Source organism: Patiria miniata, unplaced genomic scaffold (genome assembly GCF_015706575.1).
Source record: "Patiria miniata isolate m_02_andy unplaced genomic scaffold, ASM1570657v1 HiC_scaffold_10, whole genome shotgun sequence".
Classification (NCBI taxonomy): domain Eukaryota; kingdom Metazoa; phylum Echinodermata; class Asteroidea; order Valvatida; family Asterinidae; genus Patiria; species Patiria miniata.
Window position 1 is genome coordinate 4,128,972 of NW_024037048.1, and position 12,993 is coordinate 4,141,964.

Genomic DNA, 12,993 nt, shown 5'->3' on the forward strand with positions numbered 1-12,993 from the left:
GACACCTTTGGAACGAGGTTGACTCGAACGCAACCTTATTAATAACCTTAAAGAGGTTGTGGAATGCTCGAAGACATTTCCGTCATTTTTCGGGTATATGTAGCCTAAGCTGTGATGAAATAAAAACGACTATTGTTTCTGTCATAAAATGAGTACAAAAGGTACTTTTGAGAGCTGTTTTTCAAGTCCTGTCACGCCTGTTTCGACCCGAACGTGCAATTTGTGTAAAAGTCGTCGTTGCGGGCAGCAAACAAAACACAGTAAATCGTGACGTAATAAACAGGACTCCCGATGCAGAGTAGCATAAACGAGTCCTGTTTATTACGTCACGATTTACTGTGTTTTGTTTGCTGCCCGCAACGACGACTTTTACACAAATTGCACGTTCGGGTCGAAACAGGACCTGAAAAATAGCTCTCAAAAGTACCCTTTGTACTCATTTCATGACAGAAACAATAGTCGTTTTTATTTCATCACACCTTAGGCTACATATACCCAAAAAATAACGGAAATGTCTTCGAGCATTCCACAACCTCTTTAAGTCACGCCCCTCACGCTTTTTGGACGCCACGCAGAGTTACATGTCGGCGTGGATGGAAAATGTTATTAGATAATGCACTCGTAAAATTCTGGACTACAGTTTATTTCATTTATCAAATTATCATATTTCGATATTTTAATTGCAGCATTACGGACAAAATGTAAATATCACAATCCACCGCTACAAATGCTAGGCATAGCAGAGCTAGCAATTTTACATCTGTGTCACCAATTATTACTGTATGCCACACGTACAGGTATCTTATAAATTACTTATCCATCGGAATAATCTAGGCTACATTTGACAAAATGTCTGGCAATATACGTGATACGGCCATATCAACTACATACATTTTGAGTTGGCAAATTATTTCAATTAATTTAAAAGTCACGACTGACATTATCATTTAATGTATGTGTTTTCTTCTTCTGGTCATTACAGGCCTATGGTTTAAGTTTGACGGAATTTCTTACAATCTACATGACCCATCAGGCCTACAGATAAAAACGACAGTGTTCCGTTGTTCGTAGAGGTTTAAGTGCTTCCATCAGTGGAGGGTACTAATTATAACCATTTCAACGGACTGGCATTGTCTTCCGTAATTACCTACTACGGCTGAAGTCTTTATGGGAGGATGTTGGCTTAGCCAGAAATCCGACAATGGTCACTATTGTGCAAACCACCCCAGGTTTGATTAAACAAAGATTGTGACGAACACACACACGTTGACATATTGTACGTGACAATGTTCCAGTCAATCTAACTTTGTATTGGTTTGACTAATGTACGCAAGTTTACCGTGTACACTGCAGGTTTCCCGTATATTTTGGGGGGCTATGACGCCACTAAATTGTGCAAACGAATTCAATGCGCATAGGCTTACAAGGCTGATTGTCGGTGCTTCATCTGCACAGACCCTTACAGAACGGGCAATGATTTCCAACATGGCAGCATAAAAATACACATATAGCTATCTTAAATCCATTCAATTGCTGAATTGGCAATGCCCGAGATCTCGAACCAAAACTCAATTGACGAATATTGTTTATTTCAAAACTACGAATTCCATGTCAAGTGTACATTGTGTATAGGTGGAAGGTGAACTTTATTTTACATCCAAATATATACACATTTCATTCCCCAATACCAGTGTTAAGAAGAATGGAATATGAAAGGTTCAACTACTCTTGAAATCGTTTTAGGCTATAATTAACAATACACCCCTGTTACAAAGTATGTATCTTGTATCGCTATTGTGTTGAATTGTTCCATAAACTACACACTACGTGGTTGCTTATCAAGCATTTCTGTCGTCACACAAAATACTGAAAATATTACCTTAAAGAATACGACCTTGTCAAAATAATATATTTATACTGCACTTTACATAAGATCACATAGTTTGTAATGATGCATTACGAAGCAGCAAAAACACTCTAAATTGGTAACCATGCAAGGACGAAAAAAACGGTGATTAAAAATATCAAAATTCGGCGTGTGTTTCATGCCCAGAATCGACATTTTGTTGTCGGGTAAATGAGCATGTAGCAGCGTAAGTTACTACGCATAGACTCTGTACATGTATTACAATAAGCCCCTCCCACGCATAGACTTTTCATCGATAGAGGGGGTTTTAATATGAGCAAGACGTTGTCTATCTCGCTTCCTTGTTGGTTTCTACTCCCATGGTTAATTCATCTCTTCCGTGAATCTGGATTTGAATTACACGTACTTGATTTTTAAAGCATTGAGATTGCGACCGTGTACCGTGTAGGACTGACCACCGATGCAGAGGAAGTTCATCCAGAAGACAGTGTTTCGGCCAGTGGCACTATTTTGCAACAAACAGCCCACATCTGACATCTCATGGACGATCCGATATAAGCATGGCCTCAATGAAAACAAGAGTGTAAACTGTCCATGCTGCTCTGTAGAAATCAAGCAAAGGAAGCGGAGCTCGCAGCCAGATCTGCTTCCCTAAGTGAATAAAACAAGCTTGAGGAACGCACTGGCGTACCCTCCAAAGACAACTTCAACTCCAAGAAGCTGAAGAAGAAATACAGCGTTTAAAACGGCGACAAGAAGAGCAAACCAGAATAGAAAGCAGCAAGAGATCGAGAAAAATGTGGAGCTACAGGCAGCGAAGGCTGTACACGAGATGCTGTATGAACAGAAGTTATCCGATGTATGCTCACAAATTTCACCAAATATTGCGGCTATGGTAACACACGCTGTTGTCGTTGAAGCCTCCAGACCGTATTCCTGCAGCTGCTGAGACCACAATGAAAAGTAAATTGAATCGGCCTCGCGTACCAATGTTCTCCGTCACGTACCGATGTTCTCCGAATTGCAGCAGGAGACAAGACAGGCCCGAATTCTTAAAGGTTTTGGCTTGAAAACTACCCACAACCCTCTAACAGCAATAAATGGATCAAGCATGCGGGGAAACTGAGGGAAAATAAGGAACGATCACCCACACTGGAGGATTTTGAGAAGATTGTTCGCTAAATTTCCAAGAATGAAAATGATCCCCGCTTTGCTGACCTTAGATACCAGAAAAGAAATGAAGAGGGCAAGACACAAGTCCAAGTGGCCAAATCCGAAACCAGAGGAGCAACCATGGCAAGGAGGGTCTTTGCAGCGACAGTAAAGGAAACGAAAGAAAATCCGTAACTACTGCTTAAGAGCAGTCCAGGCACCATGTTTGTGGAAAAGGGTCAAATCACTGTGTGCTTGACTTTAAAAAATTCAACGCACTGAATTCAAAGGCAAAATCTGAAGTTTGCCATAAGAAAGGCATGTGTTTTGCGCGCCTGAATCCTGGGCGCATGAAGAAAACCTGCCCGAATCCAGACTGGGCGAACTGTAGTGAATGCTCAAAATGTCATGTGACGGCCATGCACGACCCGGACAGACAACAAGAATCATCCAAGAACCAACAGAAGCAAATATATGAAGCTGTACAAATTAAGAGTGTGTGTGGGTGTGAAAACGAAAGCATGTGGCATCACAAATGCCGATATGATAAACCCACTGATGGCCATAATTCGAGTGACAATCAAACTGACATCAAGTAATGAATTCCTCACAAACTATTCATCATTGACAATGTACGTAGTGCTGTTTTCTGTTAGACTGTTACCCAACTAAGTTCGTCAGCAGACCCAACACTTCTATTAGAAATGGTATTGCATTTGTTTTCTTTCCATTTCGTGCAAACAAAGTCGCATGGAGAAAATTTATGATAACTTCTAGAGACAGACAAATCATTAATGTGTATGTGGGCTGCTAAAACAAAGCGGGATCCTCAACATCGAAACGAATGCAGCAAAGAGCCCCGAATCCATCTGCGAAAAACAAATGCCAACGTCTTTCCCTTCTTACCATCACTCCTGCTGCATCCATCTTGCAAGCCTTCTCTCTGTCTGTGTAGAGAGGGATAGCTGTGAAGCTGTGCGGACCTTCACCAATCATTGGATGGATACCCATGATAACACCGGCCCTGTCAAACCAGTAGAGGTTTTCTCGATGAAATGGGTTATAATTTGTGTCAAAGATGGATGCTGAGACAACGAAACCCACCCCGTGGCTGATATAAAGAGCTTCTGTGGGTACCCCGGGCACTATAATATCCACCACTACTTCAATTGGAAACGAAGCATCACCTGGTAAGTTGTTTACCGATCTCTGCCTCTCGAGAATCAAAACATGATTTGCCACTCCCAAGATCAGCCTTGTACATGCAATTCGCTGGTTACAATTCGTAGGCGATGGCTTAGAGAAAATATCAGTGGCCAGGACGCGCAGAGAACGAGCTTCCCCCTGGATTAAAATGCCGTCAGATCTAGCTTCTGGGGTAACGCCTGTTTTGGTCGGCTTCTGTACAACAAGAGGTTTCAAGGAAACGGGGTCCAAAACAAAAACATTGGACAACCGAGAGACGAACACCATATTTTGCTCCACTATGAAGTCGTCAACCTCTTTGAGTGGCTCTGAAAGCTTTTGCATGCTCTTAGCATCCAATACCCTCAAGGATGTCTGCTCTGGTCTTAGCCCCGGTTCACAACCAAGAAGAGTACATCCCGAACAAGCCCTGTAGTTGTATCGACACCGGTGAATCTTTTCCTTGTGAATGATGCTTCCAAATTCGTCGAATATTACTATAGCTTCGCTGTTAGCATAGAAGAAAATGACATTCTGCTTACATAACTTCGACGTCCAGCAGTTGTGTTGGGCTGGCAATTCCCATTCTAAATGGGGCAAGTGAGGACAATGTATCACTGGATTCCTAAAGGCCTCGGGACTGCTGCAGTCCAGGAAAACGAGGGTGTCCTGATTTAAGGGACAATCATGTTCTGCTTCCGGTGGATTCGCGCCAGTGTACAAACACAAAACGACCGTTGACTCGCCAACATACAAAATCTTTTGAAGCTGAAGGGCCTGATGACGTGGCGTTTGACCTGAATTCGCACTCTCCTTTTTTGGACCACCCTTGACCTTTGACGTACCACCATTTACTTTCACGCCCATCTGCTGTTGAACAGTCTCCATAAATTCTTTCTTTTTGCCACCTATCATTTCTTTCGCGAGTGCAAAGTTGATCTGCAGGCCCCTCCGACAACAGAAATCAAGAACATCAACAACGTCTTGCAAAGCATTTATGTCAACACTTGGAGTCAGGTCTTTCACTTGCTGTAGGATGTTCTTGCGTCTTGCCTCCAGAACCAACTGCCGAAGATTAAGCTTGACTGTCACTCTCCCTTTTGAGTAGATCAATGTAGAGGCTATGTTGGCAATCCTTGGACACGTTCCATCGCCAACATTAAATGCAATTAATTTTTGTCTGAAATTTGCGTTACTGGCCACATTCATCAATGTAACCACGGTTTCATTCGCAGCGTCATGGTACAACAGAATCGGAATGGGAATGGAATAGTTAAGACCGAATTCGGAACAGGGCGCGCATAATTCTTCCTTGCCCCACTCCTGTAATTCATGTTGACGATGTTGGTCTGGAACACAGATGTTCCCAGTATAGGGATTCAGCAAGACAGCCTTCCAAGGAGGAAGATTGTGCATGAATGCACCAGTCAGATAACCATCGTGTGTCAGGTGAAGGTTGAGTGGCTGCCCCTGAACTTCACAGACATTTTTCTCCACGCACTCTGTGTAGGATTCGTGCCTTAATATTCTACGCCAAATGATTGGCAACATTTGAATGGGCCTAGGAAACCTTGAATCATCCAAATTTGCTTTGGTAGCCATCCATTCCAGAAGCACCCACCACGGCTGGTACTTAAGCGTGCTGGACGCCGCACATGCCCCACTGCCTGGCATCGGACCAGCGTCCTGGTCTATGAAGATATCAGTCTTGTGAACGTACTGTTCCACGTAGTCTTGATATGCTTTTTCTGCCAATTTGTTCTCACCCAACATAGCAAGAACCAACGACTGATGAAGATACAGCTGTGGCCCCTTACCAACTGCCTTCTTGATCCGAGAGTTAGCTTCCCATAACCAAGATTCGTACTTCCCACCAAGGGGCAGGGATGCGTTTGTTTCGCAAACTGAGAATCCTGCATGACAACGTATGAATGATTCTACAGCAGCCTGAAGCAGACCTTCATCGCAAATTGGATCATCTGTCACATGATCCCAGAATGCAGCAGCCTTGTTGGCATGAGACTGATCCATTTGACCTTGGTCGTAAGCTGCAGCACTCAGGGCACATGACTGTAAGACCAACCTGTCACGAGCCACTGAAGAGCCTTCATTGATTACCTCAACTGCATGTCGGAAGAACTGCACAGCTGCATCAGGGTCATCAAACTGAGAAAACATCCTGCCTATTTCGTTATGACAAAGAGCTTTCTGCTGGTCAAACAGAGTATGGGATCTGAAATTTTTCTTCGGCTCGGGCTGCAATCTCACTTCATTACCCGATGGTATGTGGTCAGAAATGTCCAACAAGGCTCTCTTAGCCTTATCGACCTTTCCTCTACACCACCAGACATACGCTAAGGCAGTATTAAAACAATGGGTTACTAACGTTGAGGAGTGCTTGTTAAGGAATCGCTTGACTCTAATGATGGATGTCTTGGTGTTGTTTGTTCCATCTTCAGATAGGTAGGTAGGAAGCAGAATGTTAATGCAATGCGCCAGTGCAATGATTGGCCAATCACTGTAATCATAGCCTGCAGCAAAGACAGCTATACAAGCATTGCTCTTAGTTTCATCATTCAATTCCCAAGCATCTACTCGGACGTCTGCATCACAAGAACACAATGAACGACAGTCCCTTACAAAGAACTCTGATTTTTTCCCGTGTTTGTTCATGAATTGCAACGTGTGGTGTTTGACATATACCTCAGCATGCTTCAGGGCTTCTAATACCCACTTCAACTGGACTTGCTCCAATTTGTATTGATTATTGTGTGCTTTCAAGAGGGCCCTTATGCCTGGGGCAATTTGGCAGGGTTGTGTCAAGTCAGAAACTACAACCCTTCGAACACCTTTTTGGAGGCACAGCTCTACTAATGATGGGACAGGGCAGGGCCTACTCACTTCTAACTGTACAACTTGAGGGGCAGTATCACTATGCATCGCTATTGAACTCAGAAACTGGTTCTGGGCACCTCTTTCACTTCGATGTTTCTTCTTTTTCGTTCTCTTTTTCACTCTTTCTGCATTGTCCCTTTTCAATTTTACTTCGTCATTTTGGAATGTGTTTATTTCAATAAAGTCTTCATTATAACCATCATCTACATAATCTTTCTCCTCCTCATCAACACCACATTCATCTTCACCACCATCCTCGACGCAATCATCCAGATCAAGCTCATCCATCGTGTTGTCGCTACTTCCTTCAAAGGTCTTTTCTACCACATCTCCTAGATCATCATTTCCATCTTCTGCAGGGACAGTACCCTTCGAATCTTGAGAGAACTCCCCTCGGACTGATGTACCGCAGTCGTACCTCACACTCACAACAGCTAACTGGACCTCAGTTAGATCTTCGTCTAATTCGTGACCACCTTCTGCCATGCTATCAGATGCTGAGCAGACGTGGTCTGCAACAATCTCAAGAAGCCCGCAACTTACACCACTGAAAATAAGACAAATCGAGAAACACTCATGTACCACAACCGCTGCATCACTAGCGGTACTACCCACACTTGTCTTGTACAACAGTGGTACGTTTTAGTTGACTTGTAAACTGAATTCTTACCTTGAATGTCGGTGGATTTCATACAAGTGGGAAATTTCTCCAAAACTTTTGCTTCATCACTCCACTGCTCTTATATGTGAGATTTCACTTTTTGTTGACGACCCTGAATGAAAGGTGACAAAATAAGCGGATCCTGATAAAGCAAAGTCGCAAGGACAACACTCAATGCATATCTCTCCTACATGTAGATACAATGACACTACATAAACTCACAGCTTCTCAGTGTACTCCAAGTACATTAAAAGAAATTGTGTTCTTTTCACCTACTCTGTATCAAACAAGTAATTGGTAGCTCGTGGTAATGTTTGTTAAATTGAGGCTTTTAACCCTAACGTCCTAAGGGCCGCTCTTTGGGGTCAAGGACCAAATACTACAGAATACTACATGTGTTGTGCACACTTGTACGGAAAGAAATGCATACTACAGGTTACTACTCAGTAGTATTTTTGTAGCTTTAGGTGAGGTTAGGGTTAAAGATGTTTTGATTAGCCATAGGGGAATCCATAAAACACCGCAAATAATTGAATTAAATTTTAGCCATTATTTGATAATATTGATTGATGTGTGGTTCTGGTATAAATGCCATCATTAAAGCTCATTTGCTGCTGAAATTATGCTAAGAAAATTCATAAAATAGCTGCTGCATCAGGTGTGCACTAAAAGGACTCCTCATCATTTCTCTATAGGTGTTATTCATAATATGTGGTTAAACAGTGGATTATCTTTGACTTTTTGAAATACAGTAAGTTAACAATGTAAAATTAAAAGTTAAAAATAGGCAATTCCGGGGTGGTGCCAACCTTTAAATGCAATTCGAAACATACACTTGGCGCACAGTACAACATTACCTGGCCTACAGAAAAACTTGTTCAAAATCTCACCATAACATTGGAGAAAAAAATGATCACAATTCTACAATGAGACTACATGTACATGTACAATGAAGCTCTTACAATGTTCCAAGCCAGCTGGCGGTAAAATGCTGAAACACCCTATAATTTGTCATGCAGTATTTATATCATAAACTACACAATATGAAATATAATTTGGACTTTGAAATGGTTCTGTACACAATAATGCACTAAGGTTTTGAAGGAGTATTGCACAACACAGTGCAAGAATTGTAGGCTACAAATGTACATTGTTTGTTAACGATAAGGCAGTAGATGGGTTTATGCGGTGTATGCCAATATTCATATTTTTTACAATTTGGGATTAAATACATAATGTAGTGTATGCAGACTGGGACCCTGTATGTAAAAAACATGCAAAACAACATCAGGTCAACTTAACTCACTCTTTAGCCTACAAAATTCTCCAATAGGTTCTCAGTGTTTCACCGTGATTTGAGGTATTAATTGAAAGGAGACTTTTCTTCAACATTTTGCACCCGAGTGTGAAACCAAGTGATTTTAATTTGAAGTCCAAGACTAGACTGACACATGTCCAACTTTTTGAGAAGATTTACCTTTCAGTAGTCTGGTGGCATAACTGTGGACATGTGTAGAAATAGCGACTGGGTACAAGATGCTTCTTTTGACACAATTGATTGATGCATTAAAGACCCCTTTGGACTGGTTGTTTGGTGTGCCAGTCTATGTTCATATAATTGTGTTGCATGTTTTTACTGTCTTAAGTTTTGGGACTCTCATACACAGTATTGAGAGTCCCAAATTTCGGACTAGGGTGTATGGGGTGTATGCCAATTTTCAAATTTTAGTAATTTGAGATTAAATTCATGAATTTGTGGATAATCACTCAAACCAACGATTTTAGCTGTCATTCTATTGTTAGATTTCATGGCATTGCTTTAGCATGCCATTAGGTTGGATGGCTTTAGGATGCCTTTTTAATTTTGTAAATTGAGGCAAATGATCAAGATCTGATCTTGCACTAAAGTTCCGTTTCATTCATAACCAAACCTGCTGATGGTGCCTGAAGCTCACGCGAAGAGACGAGATGTGTTTGTACATATTCAGATTAAAAGTAGCCCTGTGTACTTTGCTATACATGTACGTGCGCATACCAGTGCGCACCCGATGTGTACAGTGTACCGTCCTCTCACTGGGCTCTCACAAGTGGTCAGAAAGCGCCCTCTCTCGTTTGCGCACACAGCCCATAACATCTTCACATGAGTCAGGCGCCGTAGGCACTGCGTTCAAATGTTGCTCCCAGTGGTTTCTCGCTACTCTCCATTTGCAACCAGGGTACTAACTTGTGCATAGAGTCTGTAGTTAGTCATGAATACTACCCAAAAATGAAACACAGCCGAAGATATGTCACCCAAAGCCAGGAAGCTTATGCTCAGTGGTGATTTCATCATCCAAGTTCAAGAGGGAAAGCATTGTACACATCATACTTTCTGTTCAAATAATTAAGTCAACCATGATACATACTGGAATTTGATCAAAACAAAACAGGGGCCCTATACTTCACTATCGCCCAAAATTGATTATGTGCACATTTCTTTTATAATCACACTAGTGTATGAACAAAATATTCGAAATCGCACAGTGCAAGTGATGTACCGAGGAGAACATTTATCGTCGATTTGCAGCTCCCTTGATTTTCTTCAAACAGTCCAAACATGTCAAGGAGAGTCAGAAATCTCGCCAAAATTCCTTTTCTAAAGATTTTATCCTAAAGATCTTTGTGTATCAAGAAGGTTTCATTTTCCTTTTCAAAGTGCACTTCGTCACAAAAAAAATATTGGAGACTATAACAAAAGAGGTAGGCTAGGTTTTTATTAGCCCAATAAATGTGGCCAATTTACTGGACTACCTCCGTAAACATAGGCCACACTTCCACCATGTACAAAAACATGTCGAACTTTGTCAAATTTTGATTTTCATGATTTAGGCTTAGTTTGTAGTTTTGTTTGCTTGAGAAGCATACTCACCCTCTTTATAGGCTAATCAGAAAGTGCTGCCTTTTCCGGATGTCTAATTTTCATGAAATTTCAAACGTGTGCAAACGAATCTGGAAATTTCACGAAAAATAGACATCTGAAAAAGGCAGCACTTTCTGATTGGCCTATTATAAAGAGGGTGCTTATGCTTCTTAACTTAAGCAAAAACAACCTACAAATTAAGCCCTAGGGAAATGTGAAAATCAAAATTTGACAAAGTTCGACATGTTTTTGTACATGGTGGATGTGTGGCCTATGTTTACGGAGGTAGTCCAGTAAATTGGCCACATTTGTGGGGCTAGGTTTTTATTTGAAGCGATCCGGAACAAGGAAAAATCCGGAACTAGGAAAACGACTGCAGTACAGACTACAGTCTACAGAGTACAGTCAAATTAATAATAGGCCCTAATTAGCTTGAGTAACTCCAGCTGACATGTTCCATATTCATTCACATGTGAATGAATAATATGGAACATGTCAGCTGGAGTTACTCAAGCTAGGCCCTAATACTATTTTTTTTTAAACCCATCATATTTATACTAGTATCTTACCCGTGCTCCAAATACATTGTTTATTATGGTCCTGAAAAGAATGCAAACATCGGGAAGAACAACTTAACAAGAGTGGCTTCACAGTCAGGGAATAACTATAGCTCCATGATTTAACAAATAGCCCAACAAAGTTGAACAAACTTCATGAACTTTCGTTGTTATTATTACAAACGCCCTCAATAGTTTCCCGCCAGAGAGTCATTGTACGGTGTCTCCAAAGAGACAGATTTCAGTTATTGCAGTTCTCAGAACCAGGGGGCGGAATTAAAATGTTGGCCAATACAGGGTGCAAACTCCCAAAAACCTGTAAATTCCTGCGCATGGGCTCTTTAATGTTTTGTTATCCCACAGGTAATTTTGAATAAGAGGTCCTATCCTTGGGACCGATTGTAGAAATATTTCTGGAGATCGAACATTTGTGGCTTCCAACTCTGTAGATTCGTTCACACAAAAAAACCCATTTGTGGGCCTATTTCGCAAAAAGAGACGGGGGAGGGCTACATTGAAATCTGGGCCCGGGGATTGGCCAACGGTTTAGCCTGAGTTGGTTATTTATTTTAAAAATGTTTTGGGGGGAATATAAAATAAAAGATACGACTATCTCTGGTAAAATTGAAAAGAAAATTGTCCTAGAGGTCGTAATCTTTACTTTCCAGTAAAAAACAAATTGCTATGCCGCTTTGCTCTTGAGCGCAACCAGGCGTCACTTTTTCTGTCCAATTTTTTTGTGTTTTCGATTGTGACCGCGTATTTCGTGGATTGGAACCCACAAGATTAAAGCGTGGGTTCACATAACTCGCAGAAAAAGTGCATTCCACTATAAATTCTACACGATCATGATCTTTCTTAATTATTCAACCCATCTTCCTAATTCGTTATTAATTTTGTTGAGAGGACAATTAATATCGTCTGTTTACCTAAATTAGGCGAATCCGAGACGAACCAGTTTATGGGATGGTCAAATACAGGCCAAGCCCACCAGTAGGCCTAGTTCGAGATACAAGTTGAAGTGGCTTTCAGGGAGTATTCCGCAGCAGGGCACTCAACTAAAACAGGTTACATGTACTTGTTGGCTGCATATCGGCGGGCACTATATAGACGAGTTTTTGATGACGCGAAGGTAGTGTCAGGCGGACGTGTTTCTGTCAGTGGCCAGAAATATTAACAATCTGTATTCTTCGTTCTTGGTTGGTTCTTCTCCTAAATACTCCGCGTGGAAGTTTAACAGGAGGCCAGAAACACCGGGGCAAACCCCTTCTCTTAGCGACGTGCATTGCATTACACAGCACACGGGACCTACGACTTAATTTACGCCCCATCCGGAGGACGAAGCAATAATGGTTAAGAGACCCTAAACCTTTTTAAAAACGTTTCTCTGTGTATGTGTGGGTGTGCGTGTTTATGGTGTAAATCGAGGACACACACGTGCAACATCATCGATGAATTGAGGACACGAACCAAATCGAGAACGACCTCGATTAGAAAACGTGTACAAAACCAATGAGAGTTGTTGCAAAAAAGTAAGAGTATAAACAAAGGAAAAGATAAGAGGAGCAATAGAAAATTTTCGATTTGCACCATAAACAAATCTCAGTGTGTGAGAGTTTGTTCCACATTCAATAGGGGACGTTGAACAATAGAGGACAATAGGGTCTCCAATTCCCGAAGGTCCCCAATTTGGCGATCGTGTAAAACATGATGGGAGGTCTTTCTAAAAAGTACAAACAAAAGAGGGACAATAGGGGTCCCCAATTGCTGGCAAATA

At 41.5% G+C, this 12,993-nt stretch overlaps 1 protein-coding gene across 1 annotated transcript; it reads right to left on the minus strand.

The window, feature by feature from the left end:
• Positions 1-627: 627 nt before the first annotated feature.
• On the minus strand, positions 628-11,640 carry LOC119735784. Its single transcript, XM_038209715.1, has 3 exons — positions 11,229-11,640; positions 7,770-7,872; positions 628-7,646 (listed from the first exon to the last, which is right to left on the minus strand). Exon 3 carries the CDS (start codon positions 7,583-7,585, stop codon positions 3,830-3,832), a length of 3,756 nt encoding a protein of 1,251 aa, XP_038065643.1. The 5' UTR covers positions 7,586-7,646; positions 7,770-7,872; positions 11,229-11,640; the 3' UTR covers positions 628-3,829.
• Positions 11,641-12,993: the final 1,353 nt, after the last annotated feature.